General features: G+C 38.4%; 1 protein-coding gene across 3 annotated transcripts in view; it reads right to left on the bottom strand.

Annotated features, from left to right (window-relative positions):
- Window positions 1-5,674, bottom strand: part of VRK2 (VRK serine/threonine kinase 2) — a 56,447-nt gene extending 50,773 nt beyond the window's left edge. Inside the window, exons 1-2 of one of the 3 annotated variants that reach the window (XM_026696057.2) lie at window positions 5,503-5,674; window positions 2,712-2,852 (exon numbers count right to left, since the gene is read on the bottom strand). In XM_026696057.2, coding sequence (XP_026551842.1) covers window positions 2,712-2,847 — 136 coding nt within the window. In that variant the 5' untranslated portion in view covers window positions 2,848-2,852; window positions 5,503-5,674. Of the gene's footprint in view, window positions 1-2,711; window positions 2,853-5,323 lie in introns of all 3 variants that reach the window. The other 2 variants (XM_087930407.1, XM_087930403.1) reach the window with 2 other exon arrangements.
- Window positions 5,675-19,626: the final 13,952 nt, after the last annotated feature.

Genomic DNA, 19,626 nt, shown 5'->3' on the forward strand with positions numbered 1-19,626 from the left:
ATTACAATCAAGTTATGACTGTCTTTCTACACAAACGTCTTCTAACCTGCATACAACTTCATACAATTTTTAAGTTCTGATCAAAATAATTTATAAACTTTGAATGAATATATTATTATAAATCATTAAAATCCAAATCAGAATACAAACTAATTGAAAGGGGAAGAAACTGGCTATCTTCGACCTACCTTGTTATTCTGTCATTTTTACCATATTCATTCGAAAAGATGATAGGTGTACTTGCAGGATATGACTGGGCATTTAATAATAACTTCTAGCTGTTCAAATTATATGTTTTAATCTTTTGTTTGTAGTTCTCTTCCATTTTATGCATGTACTTATAATGTATTTTATAATAAACCCAATACCATATAAACCTAAGATTTTCTTAACTTATGCAAACAAGTTTAATTAAAAAAATGCCCAATGCATCCATTTTATACAGAGTAAGACATCCTTTACAGCTAACCAAGCATTAACCACTGAAAGTGGTCTTGCTCTGTGATAAGAAAAAAAAAGTAAGATCCTCTGCCTGCACAGCATGAGTTCTGCCATTAAGCCATGGTTGTTTCCCATAGCTTTTGTTAGTTTCATATGCAAAAGTTAACATCAGAGCACACTTCTGGAGAATATTGCTTTTTTTTCTCCCCACACAATGATAACCTGGCACCATGGCACCCAGAAGTCCGACAAAGTAACTTGCTGGTTTTGCTTGCCAGCTGGAACCTACAAATTTCCATGTACAATAGTTTATTTGTGTAGCAATCATCTCCTGAAATAATGGAAAAAATGCCTGCAGTACATCTTGTGGAGTCAGTTTTGCAGGCAAAGTTTACACAGAGGGAAGAGGAAAGCAGTGACTATTGGCAATTAAACAGAATTCCCAACTCTTGTCCACAGCTGATCTCATTGCCACTGCTGGAGCTCTGGCAACGAATACTCATTTTGCAAATATGGATAGCCTCAAGAAAGTGGAGGTTTGTGTGCGAGCATGCTGTAGTTATAAAAATTTGAAGAGTAATAATTTCCTATGGGCTTTACTTTTATGCTAACTTCACAATATCTACAATCTGTAGACATTCCAAGATCAGAAAGTACCAATTCTGGTGATTTTTGTTTTCAAAATTCTTTACTATTTTTGCAAAGTAACAGCTAGGAAGACAGGATTTATTTTTCTGCTTTCCTTCATTTTTTGTATCACCCTTCACTAGTCAGGTGCCCTCCAGATGTGTTAGAAAAACTTACAGAATTCCCATCTGATAAGCCAAGATGCATAAACTAAATGAATCTGAAAGTCCTCTTGTCAAGGAAATCTTATTTACATATTTCTCCTTTCCTAATTTTCCACTTCTACTCAAACCAGCAAAGTTAAATGGGCATGAAACTGTTTAGTACTCAAGCTGGAGACCAAGGAAACATCACTTTTAACAATTTTCAGTGTTGCAAAACCAAAGCAAGGCAAAAGTATTTATCTAAAATGGAATTATTTTAATCAAGGAAAGTAAAATATTTGCTAGCTTCTGCCTGGGTACTAATCCTAGTAAACTATCCAACTGGCATTTAAGGTATAAAATTCTTTAATCTTATAGATATACTCCTGGTGTCTTCCTCAAGTGCAAGTGAGAAAAATAACTATGTTGAAACCAATCCTGGACATGTTCCCCATCAATTCTCCACAATTCTCACCTCTGGAAGCAGGGTTTGTGTGGCAAAGTAGAACCAAAAAATAAATAATCAGTGGATTCTTTTGTACCATGAAATACAATTTTATATAAAGAAGTGTTTGAAAATTACCCACAATGGAAGAAATGGATAGTGAAGATCCTTGGATTTACTGAGATAGCCATTCCTTTAACTAGAAATACTATAGGACATTGTCAAAATTTAATGATGATTGAAAACCCCTTATTGACTCTTTACAAGAAAAAGAAAAAAATGTTATATGATTTTGAAGATTAGAATAAAAATAATATTGAGAAAATGTACAGAATGCTGTAATCATACAGAGATATTTTATATCTATACTTATAATGGCTGTAAAAGAAAATAAGTCACTTCTTTATTTTTTTTCTTTGATTTTTGCATTGTCTTTGCTCTTTCTCTTTTCTTTCTCTTTTCTCTCTTTTACTCTAAATATTAGTTCTTGCTTGTTTTCATTCTATATCACAAAATAATAAAATTAATAAGAATGAAATATTCAGAAAATATATGTTTTTATTTATTACAATATTTGGTTTGGAACAGCAATTAAAAAATAGCACAATTTGACTGACACTGAATCAGAAAAATGATGAGTCAATTTCATATTCAAATCAAGGATTCAAAGTTCCTTTATCAAGATATGATAAAGTACTTAAAAAAAACACCTTTCGGCTATTTGAGGTTGCAAACAAAACAGGGGACATGTCTAATTTCATGATTTATACGCAAAGGTTTTGGAAGGAGATCCTTTAATCCTAATTATTATTCAGCAAAGTATAGTTTTTCCTCCTTTTATAAAGTGGGTTCTTTTTATAAAGTATTAAATCTCTTTTGCAGGCAACATTCACATCTGAAGTGTCTAAGAAGTCATAGTGGACTTCCAGAAAGCCTCCCCCCCCATCACAACAAAGGAGGGAGGACAAAGAACATATCCATTTCCTAGTTACATTGAGGCATGATTTCAAGTAGTAAGTTTCTCACACAAAATATTTTAATACTACATGTCTTACCTAGATAGACCAAGCCAAATCCTCCATAAGCAATCATAGGACCCAACCTCCATTTGTGTTTTTGGGTATCCGTCAATATTATTCCTTCTTGAAGAGGATCTGGGAGGTTGTTTTTTCTATGCTTTTGGGGAGGCATTATGCCTGAACAGAAGAAATAAAAGACAATTCTAGAAAAAGAACATGCTGTTTCTCCATAGACTTCTTATATTAGCTTTTTTAAAAAACAAAAAACAAAACAAAACCCATCATAATACAGATATCAGCAAGCTTAGCCTCTTTGTTTCACCTTAAAGTGATTCAGCTGAAGATTTAAGAATATAATTGAATAAGGCAGCTTTGGCCATAATAAAAATCATCTTGAGTTGTGAGAAATGCAAGGGATAGAATGTTGTAATAAATATATAATAGTGATATTTTGCCTTATCAGTTTCAACTGTTCAGGGTGAATATGCCCAGATATCTTTAGTAAATTATAACACTCTTCCTTTGTAAACTACAAGCATTTGGCTTGATTCTAGCAGTGATGTTTGGATGGATCTTCACTTGATACATTGGTAAGAATGTATCTGCCCCTACTTTTCACAGTGTACATATATCTAACTTTGTTTCTCATGAATAACAGGCAGTATTTTCTTCTTGAGACAAAGTCTGAAAACCCCTTAAAATAATTGAAACTGAGCATCATGCAATATTGCCCATATTTTTGGCAATATTATCAATTTATTATATTTCTTCAGCTGTCTTTTTGTACACAATTGCTTGCTATTATACTTTAGTAGTAACTACAGCATTTCATATAAAAACTTTTTTGATAGAATGCATGGTTGGTTTTAGTGCTCTAAACCCATATTGACTAGGCAGCCAAAAGTAGCATAATGTCAAGACTTAAAGTAAACTCAGAGCAAAAAGCATTTTTAATACCTTTATATGCTTGGATTCAAGAAGAAAAGGGATCAGTTAACACAGGAGTCTTCAAACTTGACAGCTTTAAGACTTGTGGACTTCAACTCCCAGAATTCCTCCTCCAGTCATGTTAGCTCAGAATCCTGGGAGTTGAAGTCCACAAGTCTTAAAACTTGCCAAGTTTGAAGACCCTTGAGTTAACAAAAAGTGAGGAGATACTTTCCTTCTACTTTCATTAATCCCACACTACAGTAACAGGGGAAGTTCAGATTCAAAGACTGGTATCAAAATCCCAAACCCAAGTTTTCAACCTTTTTTCTTAGGTGAACATTTTACTCTTTTCGTTAGTTATATTTTAACATCTGTTTTTTTTTAAAGGGGTTTTTCCTGCCATAGAAATAAGTACAAGAAAACCCACTTGCTTAATATCTGGGTGATAGCAATTGAAAATAAACTGATAAGACCAAGTTCACAAAAAGGTAATGGCAAATCAAAAATTCAAATTCTATAAAGCGAAACAACTCTGTGCTTCTTCTTTCATTCAAATCAGGTCAAGACAATATTTAAAAACAAAAACAAGATTAAAAGCATAGTTTTCCCAGGAATTCTAGCTTCTATGGTCCCAAGGCAATATGGTTATTGTTTCTGGAATTAACTTTTTATTAATATTTTTTCTATTATTTTATTATTATTTTTATTTTCCATATAAAACTAACTAAAGGCAACTGGGCCACCTAGACTAGCAATTACATAAGTGAGAACTGTGAGTACTCCATATCCACAGGGTATTTGAATAATGATTTATACTGTAGATAAGTTTGAAATTAAAAAATAAACAATACATTGTTATAAATTACTTGTATTTTATTACTTTTTCTTGTTTAAAACTAAATGTGCTTTGCCTCCAGGGATAAAATATAAATAAAAGATGTATTAATGTATGTACATATTCATATAGATCTCAATATTCAATATCTCAATATTCAACATCCCCATCTACCAAGAAAGAGACGGCAAACTGAAACATGCTATCTGCAAGAAGAGATGGCTTTTAAGTTTGAAGGATTCCCTGGAATTAACATATTAGTCAAGCTTTCCTTACAACTCTGTCCTCCATATGAGAGAATAGACTATGTGTATTCCCTACAGAGCATCCAAATTACAGGCGCCCTCCTATCAACTCCAACAAAAGCAGGACTGACACATACAGCAACTCGGTGGATGCCCCTTTCGCGAGCTATCTTTGTAGAGGGTACATGTATGATACGCTACTCCCAAGCAGCAGCCTTAAATAGAGAATTCATTCCCAGCTTTCCAGCATCTATAATAGTACATTCTCATATGAAGAAAAGTACCAAGAACTTTGGAATCACTCCTCGGGCTATATAGACTTCTAAGGAGGACGGAGGACTATTTGGGGACGGGACGCGTTAAAAACATTTAACGTATTTAAGAAACTTTATATGACCTCCCCACTCTCTCTCTCAGCGAGTCCGGGCGACTCACTTCCATTAAGCCTGAAAAGAGTGAGTAGCAGGCAAGACAGAATTAACTGAGTAGGTGACTAAGAAACCACAAATGGAGCAGCGATGACCATGGAGCTGCCCATAGGACAGCGGCCGGTTGCCCTTTTCCTTTGACTCTCGTTGTTCAACGACATTATTACCGTCGCGCCCAAAACTGCAAAAAGTCAAGCAAGGAGAGAATACCCGAAAAAGGGCCGAAGCTCTTCGCTTCGGAGACAGGAGAAGTTGAGGAAGGGCAGCTCACGCATTAATACTTCTAAAGCGAAGAACAGTCTTCCCCGACCCGCACAACTGCACAGAGACCCGTCTGCCTCCCCCCCACCCCGCAATTCCCTTGGGGAAAGAGCCGTATCGCCACCTACCACCCTGGAGAAGCAAGGCCACGCGCCCCGCCTCTCCCGCACGCGCTCGGCGTTACTTCCCTTTCTTCGCCCTGAGGTTCTTCTGACGCTGCTCAATCCCAAAACAAGCCTTCGCGGCTGGCGGCCTATCAGAAGAAAGCGTACACCGCCAGCCGCTGTTCTGCGCCCAGTCACGTGACGCGGCACTGAAAGTTACTAGTCGGTGAATAAACTAACGGCCCGTGTGAAATCGAGAGGCCGGTCAGCGAGGCGATTAATTGCGCTTGTCCTCTAGCCCAAGGGTAGGGAAACTTGGCTCTTTTATCACTTATGGACTTCAACTCCCAGAATTCCTGAGTGAGCCATAAAAGGTTGCTCATCCCTGGCCTACTGGTTTTTCAGTTGTGGGGGAAATCGATTTTTGATTTGATGGGACTGTTTAATATACAAATGTAGGACATACGTCCTACATTTGTATATTAAACAGTCCCATTTAACTCCTACATTTGTACTATTGCTTTAAATAATAATTATTAAATAATTATTAAATTATCACATTAAACAAGAGGAAAACCTATGCACCAATTCCACCCACGCTTTTTACAATTTTGTAAACAACAAACTAAAAGACTCAAGGTCCGTACCACCCCTGATATGACCTCATGGTAAAGACTGCAACGACGACACCATTAAAGCCAACATCTTTAACACATTCTTTGGCTCAGTATTTGTAAACAGCCCAGTATCGATCATGCCCAATATTTCCTAGCCAAACCACAGACAACTACAATGATCTAATACATATCGATTTTACAGAAGACAATGTTGAAAAAGCACTATGCAATCTAAAACCATCTCTATCTATTGGACCGGATGGAATATGTGCCTATTTCTTAAAAAAGGTATCCACTGCCATAGCCAAACCTCTAAGCATAATCTTTGAAAAATCTTTCAGGACCAGCTACCTGCCTAACCTATGATCACAAGCCACGGTCATCCCCATCTTCAAAAAGGGAGACCCCAGCCTAGTTGAAAATTACAGACCAATCTCCTTATGCTGTAAAGTCATGGAATCAATTATTAACCAATCCATTATCCTCCACTTAGAGACAAACAACCTCCTCTCCAATAAACAATTTGGTTTCAGGAAAAAAAACTATCCTGTAATCTGCAACTCTTACACTGCAAAAACATATGGACTACACAACTTGATCAGGGCAAAGCAATAGATGCAATCTACATAGACTTCTGTAAAGCCTTTGATTCAGTGGTACATGACAAACTACTAAAACTAAAATGTTATGGTATCTCTGGACAACTGTATAACTGGATAGAAGCATTCCTGTCAAACAGACAACAAATGGTCAAAACTGGGAGTGTCCTATCAAATTCTGTACCTGTCAATAGTGGTGTCCCCAAGGCAGGGGGGGTCTAGGACCAACTCGCTTCATACTCTACATAAATGACCTCTGTGATCATATTAAGAGCAACTGCATTCTTTTCGCTGATGATGTAAAGCTGTTCAATACCACAGACAATACTGCTACCCTTCAAAAAGATCTTGACTATGTATCAGAATAGTCAAACAAATGGCAACTTCAAATCTCAACAAATAAATGCTCTGTCTTACATATTGGCAAAAAAAAAATCAGAAAATAAAATACAAGCTGAATAGTCAAGATCTTGTTGATGATCCAAGCTCTGTAAAGGACCTTGGAATACTCATCTCTAATGATCTAAGTGCTAGAGCCCACTGTAACTACATAGCCAAAAAGGCATTAAGAGTTGTTAACCTAATCCTTCATAGCTTTTTCTCTGGTAATATCACACTACTGGTAATATCACCAATACTCGAATACAGCTCATCAATCTGGAACCCACATTACGTATCTGATATTAGCACAGTTGAGAAAGTCCAGAAATATTTCACAAGAAGAGTTCTCCACTCCTCTATTCATTGTAGAATACCTTATGCCACCAGACTTGAAATTCTAGACCTAGAAAACCTTGAATTACGCCATCTTCAGTATGATCTAAGTATGGAATATAAAATCATACATTGCAATGACTTACCTGTCAATGAATAGTTCAGCTTCAACCATAATAATGCAAGAGCAAACAATAGATACAAACTCAAAGTTAACTGCACCAAACTTGATTGCAGGAAATACGACTTCAGCAACAGAGTGGTCAATGTCTGGAATACTCTACCTGACTCTGTAGTTTCTTCCCCAAACCCCAAAAACTTTAACCTTAGACTGCCTACTATTGACCTCACCCCTTTCCTAAGAGGTCTGTAGGGGGTGTGCATAAGCACACCAACATGCCTACGGTCCCTGTCCTATTGTTTCTTTTATTTTTCTTATAGGTATCCATTTCGTGTATTCATAACTATGTATATACTTATACCTATTATCTTGTAAGCAATTGACAAATCAAATAAATAAATAAAAATAAATAAAATAAAATAAACTTATTTGCTGCCCTGGGCAGCTCAGGACAATCAAATGACAGTCAATTTAATAAATCAAAGAGGGAAGTGCGAGATGGAGATGTGTCAAGGGGGCTACACAATCACTGTGTCAACTCATAAAATATTTCGATGGTCTTTTTAGAGTTGCCAACAGAAAGGGAGGGGGGAGCAGTGTGGCAGCTTGGAAACCAAAAGTGCATTCCATCAATAGTTTTCAAAGATAGTAACTAGGTGACTGAAGTTTCTGCCACACAGTATTCTAACTGAAGAGCATGATTGATGACTCTTGGTTATGGATGTGTCCCAATGGAGAATATGGATTATGATACACCCAGGGGGTGGGGGAAAACCAGGGTCAAGGGTGACAATGAATTATGTGTCTCAGAGTCAGCTACATCCCTGAAGGGCCAGACATTTTAACTCCCAATAAATCTTTTTGAAGTTTTGGAAGTTTGGCTTGAGACTCATGATTTAAATGGGGGTAACTGCCGGAATCCTGACACACTGGCCGAAAGCCTGGTTGAAGAACCAGGTCTTCCCAGCTCTTCTAACCAACAGCACAGTGGTAGCCATCTAGTTCTCAGGGTGGAAGAAAGCTTCACTTCAGAGAGTACTATAGAGAAGGCACTTTTCCAGGATCTTGATAGATGACATTGTTTAATTGACGCGACTTGAACAAGCCAATCCTGAAGGATAGAATTGGTGGGGTAGATGCTATAGGTAGGAGATGGATGATCCCTCAGATAACCAGGATCTATTCAGTTAGGGCTTTAAAGGTAGCAACCAGCATATGGGAGCAAAATGTCAACAGCGCACCTCAGAAATCAGAGGTGTTTCATAGGCATACCAAGGCATGCTCATCACTACTGGTTCCACTGCATTCTGGACCAGTTGAAGTTTCCAGGTAGCCATCAGGAGCAGCCCCCAATAGAGTATATTTCAGTAATCAAGCTTTGTGCTTCTCAACAGTTTTACTGCTCCTTGTCTATCGTAATGTTTTAATATGTGATTACTACATATACATTCTTTCTTCTAAGTTTTTATCCTGCAGCATGTGAAACTGAATCAGTTGCTGCCAGCCTGTGTATATGCTGCTTCACAGAGATTTTGTAGCATAAGAGAGATGTTTATTAGTTACCTTTCAGCCAGATTGACATCATAGAGTTGTAAAGATTAAAAATGAAGAATTATGAACATGGGATGTAAAATACTGTTCATTGGTGATCTTGATGACATTTTGTGGCCATCTTGGATTTTTGCAACCCAGAAAGTGTAGACTATTATATGGCAGCAAAAGGAGGATCCTAAATGTCCCTGTCATATTGTTTCTTTTATTTATTTTTATTTTTCTTATATGTATCCATGTATTCATAACTATGTTTTCACCTATACCTATTATCTTGTAAGCAATTGACAAAAATAAATAATAAAAATAAAATAAAATAAAATGAGTCTGACTGACAGGAGTCCACCTCCTTATAAAGTGATGGGGGCCTTCCCAGAAAACCAGCTTTCTCTGTGGTGGCCCAATCACTATAGAACAATCACTGGCAGTGGAAATAACTTTGACTTATTCTCTGGATTTGTTTACATAAGGTTGTGTTGTAAATTGCTAAGTATTTTTAAATGTTAAATGTAATTCTTATGGTAAATTTATGAAAGATAAATATGCATTGATCTGCTTACTTTTTGTTTCTTCCAAAGTCCATATATAGATATAAGATCCTGTTCCAGTTTAGGATTCTATATATGGATTTAGGAGTAGTGCCAGCAGAAAACATTATCCCCATCTACCCCCATACACATGCATTACAGTCATATTACAATCAACCCATGCAAGTTTAAAAAATGTTTTTAAATCTGGATCGGAGACCAGTTTTCAAGAAGTGAACAGCAGGAGGAGTTATAACCCTCATAACTTTGTAGAAGCCAGACCTAAAGTAGGATTGATATCCTGTATATGTACTCACAAATAAAGCAAAAGAAACAGGAAAATTATACATTTCATTGGAAATAAGTTGAAATTATTTTGTCTCAACTTAAATGAAACCAGCTGTTGTAGAATGGCATGTAAATTTGACAATCAAGCCAAATGTGGTTTTAGGTTGTGTAGAAGAGCAGGCCATTTAACTAAATTTCATACGCTTCTGCTTTCTTTCCCTCCCATTTTAGCCTTCCCAGCATCAGCACAGCAGAGTTGCTAATAAAACTGCAACTTTCACACATCTGTGGAAGGAGACGTGTGTTTCATAGCTCCACAGCTACCAGCAAAAAAAGAAAGAAAAGCCAAAGGAAAGAAAGCATTTTTCCTACAGAAGGAGTGGGCAGTCCACAAGAGAGGAAAAATATAGCAGTACAGCAAGACAAAGCACAATGTTAAAAAAGGTGGAGAGCTCTACATACTGGCTGGTAATAAAAAAGAAAATAAATCTCAGAGATAGGGAATTTAAGGCAGACATGCTTAAGAAAAAAAATGTCAATGCATACCAGTAATAGTATAGAACATAGTATATAGGTGATTGTAATAGGCAGTAGAGTAATATAATTAATTGAACATTAATAGTATAGAGAAGTATAATCATTGTCATAGTATCAGTAACTGAAGGGGATTGGTATATTGTAAGAGTAATTATAGTATAGTATTAGTGCAGAGGTAACAATAAAGCACTTGCATAACACTTTTATAAGTATATTTTTACAAAATAGAAGTCTATCCTTTACTATAAAGAAGCCACCAGCATTTTTGTGTCTCTCTTGATTTTGTATCAGTCTAATATTTTTTTTCTTTCTAGCATTTTCCTGCAAATGCAGCTTCTCTCTTTTTAATCATCTGAGTGTTAATCCATTGTTGCAACAGAAATTGATGGATTAGCTTGTTGCCTGAGCTTGAGTCCATGAGCTGAGAGAGAACCTGGCCTGAAATCACCCAGCTGACATTCATGCCTATGGTGAGACCAGAATTCACAGTCTCTTGGTTTCTAGCCTGAGGCCTTAACCACAAGACAAAACTGCCTCTCTTGAGTCAATATAATTGGCTACAATTTAAAAAAGAATCTAACCGCATCAATGGAAGTGTTATTTATGTATCATGGGAGGTAAACCTATGGGTTCCGTTATTTTTATACCCTTTTCAAGTTCTGTGCCCATTTCTGGGCATTGTAATATAAAGTAATATAAAATGTGACAAGTTATAAGAAATTACAATTGGGGATAGTTACTAAATGCCACAAAGACAGATTGAAAGGAACTGAGGAAAATAAAAAACTTAGAGGAATATTATGCCATAATCTGTTACTTTTATTCCAATAGTACAGTTACAGGTTAAAATAAGATACAGGCTAAAATTAAGTAAGAACTAATAAAACAAGTCAACAGTGAGACTAATTATTGAGAGATATTGAATTTCACTGGATTTGTTCAAACAGAAGTTGGAAACCAAGCTACCAGGATTACTTTCATTTGATTTTTCACCAAATGGGAGCTGAACTTGAGAGTCAAAATGATACTTTTCAAGGCTTTAATTCCATGTATTACATACAGTTATTTGGAAGAAAATAGAAGAAATCGGTGAAAGCCAACATATTATGATGATCAGAATATCGCACTATGATCTTAGTTTTCAGTCCTAATTTAGTCCAATTATTTTAAGAATTAAAAACTTCATATAATCCACAATCTATTTAGCCACTTAAATTAATATGTGTTGTGTGATCCCACACCACAAATATGTGTTGTAATGTAGTAATACTCACTACACTGTCTTTTAAAAAAATCTGAATATGCCATATTTCTTTGAGATTTGTAGATTGCTTGAAAATATTGCTGCAATCTACCAAATTCATTGCAGTTGGCTTTGAAGCAGGCATGGATAGAACCAGAGGTGGGATTCTATCAGTTCGGGTCGATTCTATAGAACCGGTTGTTATGATTCTGTGCAGCTTGGAGAACTGGTAAATTGTGTCTGGCTGGCCCTCCCCTCTCCGCCCACCCCTCCCCTCCTTGCCCAGTCAGTCTTTATCGCGCATGTGCAATGTTGCACACATGCCCGACATCGCTGACTGTGTTCTTCCCTGCTCAATCACTCCTTAAGGTATTTCTTTTTTTTCCACCTCTGGACGATCAGCTATTCCTATGATCAGCTGTGCTGGGATTCCCCGTACTTACTTACTGCCCAGGAGGCTTCCCTGAGGCCCAGAAGGCCTGAAAAATGGGGGGGGGGGGGATTTGCTGCCAAAAAAAGCCACGCTCACCCAGTCACATGGCCATGCCCACCTAGCCATGCCCACAGAACCAGTTGTTACAAAATTTGAATCCCACCCCTGGATAGAACTCTTTAGTTTAGTATCACTTGTTTTAGGAAAGTCTGATGTCATCTGCCCTGTTTCCCCTAACAGCAAGTACACAGAAGTATAAAGCCTCTGAACTTGGATACTCGGTGCAGCCAATGCATCTAATAATTTAGGTTCATCTCCCTTGAACTTGTCTAACCCTAAAGCTATCTTAGCTTGAGGCCATCCTCACATATGTCACAGTGAATTCCTTCTAAATGATGTATGAAATAATTCATTTTTATAATTTATTTATTTATAATTTATCACTTATTTGAAAAAGAGGGAAATCCTTATTTTTGCTACTCACAGTACCTAGTGTATTTCCAACATGCAGCATGGCCATTTTTGTATTGTAGACTTTTACTTCTCTAAAGAACCTTTTTTTTTTTTTTGCTGTTGAAGAATTGCTTTGACCTCCAGCACAGCTTATGCCTTTATGACAATCTGCAGTCATCAATGAAATATGGTGGCTTTTGGGTCATCATTAATGTCAGTTGCAGATCTCACAGGGCTGTACAGAATGGATGGCAGAGCTGCAACTGCTTACACTGAGTTTCATTATCTCCCTACAGAGGAGAGGGGAAAAAAAGACCTCAGTGTTTTTCATAAATCCAGATATTTTGATTTTCTAAAACAATATTACCCATTCAGGCTAAAATAGTTTTCTTTCTTTTCTCCCTGTATTTCTTTAAAAAGTCCAATATAATAAAAGAATGGTGTTTCTAGTTGACAAGATTATATGTAGACTTGGGATAAAAAACCTGTTGTCTCTGAATGTGTCTGTTTTCTCCCCTCTAGCCCATGGTTAAGATGCTGGAGATCCAAGTTCCTCTTCTCAATGATGGACATCAATGGGTAGCTTCAGTCACTGCCTCTTAGTTCAACATATCTCATAAGGCTGTTCATGTGAAGATAAAATTGGAAAGAGGAATGCTATATATGCTGTCTGAAGCTTCAAGAACAAAAACAGTCAAATCAATTCTGAGTAGCCTATCTGCTATTTTATAAAGGTACCTGGGATTCATTCATATGTGTAAAAAGATAAAAACAGAAAACAAAAACTGCTGCAAAGCTAGTAGTTTCTTTTTTTCAAAAAAAAATGCCCTGTTTTATAATTATAACTTCCAAAATTCCAGCAGGTAAATGTTGAAATTGGAGACTGGACACATCTGAGTTAATGCCAGGTTGAAAGGCAGGCTTAGAATGTCAGGCTAGGATTGAACCAGTCACCATCTTTGAAGAAAGAATGGGATTAAATGCTAATAATGTATTCGCTGTGCAACTGTGCTGTTCAAAAGGCAACTGGACTTTGTTGTTTTTTTCCTTGAAAACATTTTGCTTCTCATCAAGAAGTTTCTTCAGTTTCTTCAGAACCAAAGAAGCTGCTTGGATGAGAAGCAAAAGGTGCCTTTTAAATAACCACCTTTGAGGCAATCATGACCTGGATGACTGAGAACCTCCATAAACAATGTATTCTTTGTGTATGCTCAGTATATTCATATACTTGGATTACATGATAAACCATATAATTTTTAACCTGATGGGTTGATTCCCATAGCATTCGTCAGTACAGAGGGGGGCTAAATGCTCTCATTCTAGAAGTAAATTTATTTAAATAGTTGTACTTCATACATTTAGTTTTCATCTTTACATATTTTTCAAAGTGGCTAACATAAAAACAGAATAAAAAAAACTATGAGAGACTTAGTACATGTACATTTTCTCCCAAGACAATCCATAATCTACAGAAAGAAAAATGGGATATGGCACAAAGAGAAAGCTACCATTGCATATTGGTCACACAGCAACCTTCTAATATCATCTTGCTATGGGGAATATAGAAATTTCTGTTCATTTCCAATCAACTCTGAACTGTCATGAGGGTCAGTAAGCAACAGCAGTTCTGTCCTTCCCTAAAGCAGAGACTGAAGAGAAGATCAGAAGGGAGCTTCAAGGTAGAGCTGCCTGTAATTGCCTTAGGGATTGGTGACCAGTACAGCTGCTGGGAGGTTTCTTTTCACCAGATGTTTCTGTAATTGGCAGGTGTATGAACTTTGGCTAACACTGATGTTTAGACAGAATATAACTTATTTTTAAAATGCCTCAAAAGGTGATAGTAAGTAATACAGAATATTATGGATGTTGCTTTGATTTAACTTGTTTTATTATTCAATATTAAAAGTATAGCATGTTGAAGCTAAGATCTGTTTTCTCATTTCATATTTTTCATATATATATATGAAAAATATGAAACGAGAAAACAGATCTTAGCTACAACATGCTATGCTTTTAATAGATAGATAGATAGATAGATAGATAGATAGATAGATAGATAGATAGATAGATAGATAGATAGATAGATAGATAAATAGATAGACAGACAGACAGACAGACAGACAGACAGACATATATATATATATAATGTTTTGCTTTTTAGCTACTCACTTCAGACTGGAACTGTGGATAACAACGAATGGTGCAATTATCTTGAAACCTTACCGTTTCACACCTACACTTGGAACAGCAGTTGCAAGCGACGTGTAACTTCTCACACTGTTGCCTAGCGTGACACCCTTGTGGTATTTAACACTGACACTTCAGCACTTTCTCTATTCATCCTTTTTCCCTTTAGCTCCAGAGCGCTTAAAATCCCATTGCTAAAATTACACCAAGAGACATCACTGCCTGGTATAAAGAACATCAGCATTGCAACAAGGGAAGCATGGAGTGTGTTCCTTCAAAATGGCAATCACAAGGTATTTTTTTTCCATGTCCATATAGGATGCTGATTGGTTGGCAGTTTGGTTTCATTGATCAGTGTGTTTTTTACTTGCTTCCACCAAGTTCTCTAAAACTTTTCAGTAATTACTTCTCTAGTACCAAAGGGGCTTTAATGTCCAAGGAGTATGCCCTGCTTTTCTGTCAATGTCTGGGAGGCACTGATACCCATTTGAAAAGCTCTGGCACAATTTCACATGTCTGGCCTCATGATTGAGATCATGCAATTACAATAATTAAGGAACTTCACCTCAAAATATTATGAAAGTGACCCATCTAAACTGAAGTCCATATGGTTGGAAATAGCTAATGAGTCAGTTAATGTACTATGTCTTGGATAATGTGTACTAAATATGGATGGCACACTGGAGTAATTTGCCAATGTTATGTCTTATAAAGAGTTTCTTTTTCCTCCTTGCACCATCCTCTTCCCCTATCCCAAATGGACAATTATTTAGATTCTCTGATAGGTTATGCATTCAGAATTCTAAATGCAATTGTATATGACTGGGATTGTTTATGTAAAACAGAAGAAACTGAGACTAGAAAGGACTTGGTCAATTGATTCTTTCAAAAAAATCTTACCAGGCTGATCAATTAATTATGAATAAATCTGTGGATAACCCAAAAGATAATTGTGAAAATGTTTAGCCATGCCTTTTGTGCTTCTAAATAATGTGTACATAACATTGTAGCATTTCAGAAAAAGTATACCTACTTTCCTATTTAGGAAGAAAACAGCCTTATATTCCAGATCAGACCATTTGATCCAGTTAGCACAAGGTTCTCCTCTAACTGGCAGTGACTCCCCTGGGTGGGTTGGTCATAATTGGTGTAAGAGGGCCCCCATTCTAAATATTAGCTGCCTATGCCAGGACAAAAACAAATTTTGATTTAATTTCATTGTAATTTACATGTTACTAAATTAAATCCAATTAACAGAATTTATCTCCAGTCATATATTTAATAATACATACCATGTCTTTAAAAATGTGGAGGCTCTTGGGAGCCATATCTAAGGAGTTCTATGTAGTCCAGAGAGTGCTTTTCATCCTGATTCTCTTTTGTGTTTGAAATTTCAATCCTAGACTTGCAAACTCAATGTGGAATATTAATATAGAATGCAGCGACCTAGCCATTGCCATATCACACCATTTCTGAAATAAATGCATTGCATAGGTATAGACTGAACTGTGGCAATAATCAAAGGCTGCTCTTTTGATCATGCCACATTAAGTAGATTATTAAGTAAGTCATCAATTTAGCTTTTGTCCTAGCCTTACCTGTTTTGAGGTGTTTCTCAACAATAGGCAGCCTTTCCATAAAACGTCTTACTTAAAAGTGGACTACTTCTTTGAAGGAGAAGGGCTGGAAAAGGTAAACACTCCTGTTCATGTTAGAATGGCTCCAGTACCAGTGGATATTCCCCAATTTCTACAGCAGTTAACAATACCCATCACCTTAGCTACTTCCCATCTCTCCATTTCACAGGTTCCATCCTCATCTTGTCCTAAGCCATAAAGCCTTCACTCTGAGGAACCCAGCGGGGTAACAGGGAATAGAGGTCTCCTATGTAGTCAGGCCTCTTTCATAAAAGGAGGAAAGCAGAAGGAAATAAAAGTTTCACTTAAAAATAAAAAAAGTTTTAATTTGGCTCACTGTATTCTGAAAAATACAGTTCTTATTCAAAGGTAATGTTTGAAAAAGGGCTTAATAAAATTTTAAAAATGCATAATTCTCCATGGTGGCGAAGTGGTCAGAATGCAGTATTGCAGGCTTAAATCTGCCCACTGCCCGGAGTTTGATCCTGATAGGCTCAGGGTTGCTCAGCCTTGCATCCTTCTGAGGTTGGCAAAATGAGGGCCCAGATTATTGTGGAAAACACGCTGACATTCAGAGAGTGATGTAAAGCACTGTGAAGCAATATATAAGCCTGCTTGTCATGCCCCGGGTGGAGTCTGGCTCTGAGGAAGAGGAGGAACAACCAACAGGGAGTGGGAGTGTGGGTCCGGAGGTGGTGGAGGAGGCTGGGGAGGGGCAGAGGCCGGCTGAGCAGTCAGAGGAGGATCCAGGCCCATCCTCTATCCATCCTAGGTTATGCAGGGAGGAGAGGATCAGGGAAAAGTGAGGTCTACTCAAGAGGAGATTACCATGATCCTCCTTGTGGCTTGCAGGTGGGAGCTATGTATATAAGTTTGCAACTGCGCAGTTAGAATTGCTGAAGTCAATTAGTGTTTACCTTGAAAGAGGCTTATCTTTGTGGTCATTTATTTAGATGACATTTTGATTTACTCAGAGTTCCTGCAGGAACATTGGCAGCATGTGCGGCTAGTGTTGCAATGTTTGTGTGATAACCACCTGTTTGCTAAACGTGAGAAGTGTCAGTTTGCACAAACCACGATTGACTTCTTGGGACTTGTATTTCACCTGCTGGGGTGGAAATGGACACAGAAAAAATCGTCACCAAATCAAGGTTTGGACGGATCATCGCAATTTGGAACACCTACGTACAGTTCAGACATTGAACCAGCGACAGGTGAGATGGTCCTTATTCTTTGCTCGATTTGATTTCTGGGTGTCCTATGTTCCAAGTGGAGGGAATCAATGCACCGACACCCTATCTTGGAAGCCCGAGTATACCTGAAGGGAGGATAAAATCTTGCCCTGGACAGTGATTCCATTGGAGTTCTTTGCGACCACTGAGGAACCTGAATTGGATGAGAATGGGAGACAAGAGATTCCTTGGGTGTATATTGGGGACCTGTTGCGGTTCGATGATCACATTTATGTGCCTGGAGGTCCTCTTCATGGCCTTATCCTACGTCAATATCATGATAGTCCAGCGGCAGGACACTTTGGGGTGTTCAAAACACTGCACCTCATCTCTAGGACATTTTGGTGGCCGAGACTTAAACATGAAGTGTTCGGATATGTGGCGTCCTGTGGGATCTGTCGCCAAGCCAAGTATGCTCCTGGTGTACCCCCTGGTCGCTTGCAGCCCTTGCCCATGCCAGAACGACTGTGGGGGGCAGTTTTATTGGATTTCATCGTTGAGTTACCACCATTGAATGTGCCACAACCATTTTGGTGGTGGTGGATATGTTGACTAAAATGGCCCACTTTATTCCATGTGCAGGTCTTCCATCAACCAAGATAACGGCCCACTTGTTTATCTCCCATGTTTTCCGGTTGCATGCGTTACCAGACCTCATGGTATCAGATTGGGGGGGGTACAGTTTATGGCACGCTTCTGGCAGACCCTACTCGCAAAACTGCAGGTTCAGATGTGTCTGTCATCTGCTCATCACCCCAAAACTGATGGGGGGACAGAGAGAGTGAATGCTATTTTGGAGCAGTACCTCCACTGTTTCAGCAATACTCAACCAGACATTGGGTGGAAGTGCTGCCGGTGGCAGAATTCGCTTATGACAATGCTCAACATGCATCCACCTGTGTGTCCCCTTTCTTTGGTAACTATGGGTTTCATCCACGACTTTTCCCTTTAGCCCCGTCTGATTCCCCAATTCCAGCAGCGGATATATTTTTGCAGGAGTTAAAAGCTGTTCACCACATGGTCCGCAATCAACTAGAGAGAGCCCAGGAAGACTATAAATGGTTTGCAGACCGACATCGTCATGATGTTCCACCTTTAGTGGTCGGCGATCGGGTTTGGCTCTTTACTCGATATTTACCAACGATGCGACCATCGAAAAAGCTCGATCACCGTTACTTGGGACCTTTTCCAGTCGAGGCGGTGATCAATCCTGTGGCTTATCGTCTCTCCCTGCCACGGACCATGCATATCCATCCTGTTTTTCATCATTCCCTGTTAGTCCCTGCCTTGCCCGACAGTCCGCATCGACCGGCTCCATCACAGCCAGCCCCAGTAGCCCCTCTGGGAGAGGAGGAATATGAAGTGGATAGCATCCAAGATTCACGCCATTTGCGGGGCCAATTTTAGTATTTGGTGGCATGGAAAGGTTATGGACCAGAGGACTTCACCTGGTTCGATGCCACTGATGTTCATGCTCCTCGTTTGGTCCAGGACTTTCACGCTCAGTTTCCTCAATGTCCTCGTCTGCCTGTTCCTGGGGAAGGGGGCCCTGTGGGGGGAATAGTGTCATGCCCCTGGTGGAGTCTGACTCTGAGGAAGAGGAAGAACAGCCAACAGGGAGTGGGAGTGTGGCTCCAGAGGTGGTGGATGAGGCTGGGGAAAGGCAGAGGCCGGCTGATCAGCCAGAGGAGGATCCAGGCCTATGCCCTATCTATCCTAAGTCACGCAGGGAGGAGAGGATCAGGGAAAAGTGAGATCTATTCAAGAGATTACCATGATCCTCCTCGTGGCTTGCAGGTGGGAGCTATGTATATAAGTTTTCAACTGTGTAGTTAGAATTGCTGAAGTCCATTAGTGTTTACCTTGAAAGAGGCTTATCTTTGCTGGCATTCTTCCCATGGACTTTTCTCGGTTATTTTCCTGGAGTTTATAATTAGTTATCTTGGCTTGCTTTGGAACTCTCATCAATGCGGTTTGTTTTGGATTTCTGTTTACCTCATTATTTACTT

Source organism: Pseudonaja textilis, chromosome 1 (genome assembly GCF_049901715.1).
Source record: "Pseudonaja textilis isolate UNSWEBS1 chromosome 1, rPseTex1.2, whole genome shotgun sequence".
NCBI lineage: Eukaryota > Metazoa > Chordata > Lepidosauria > Squamata > Elapidae > Pseudonaja > Pseudonaja textilis.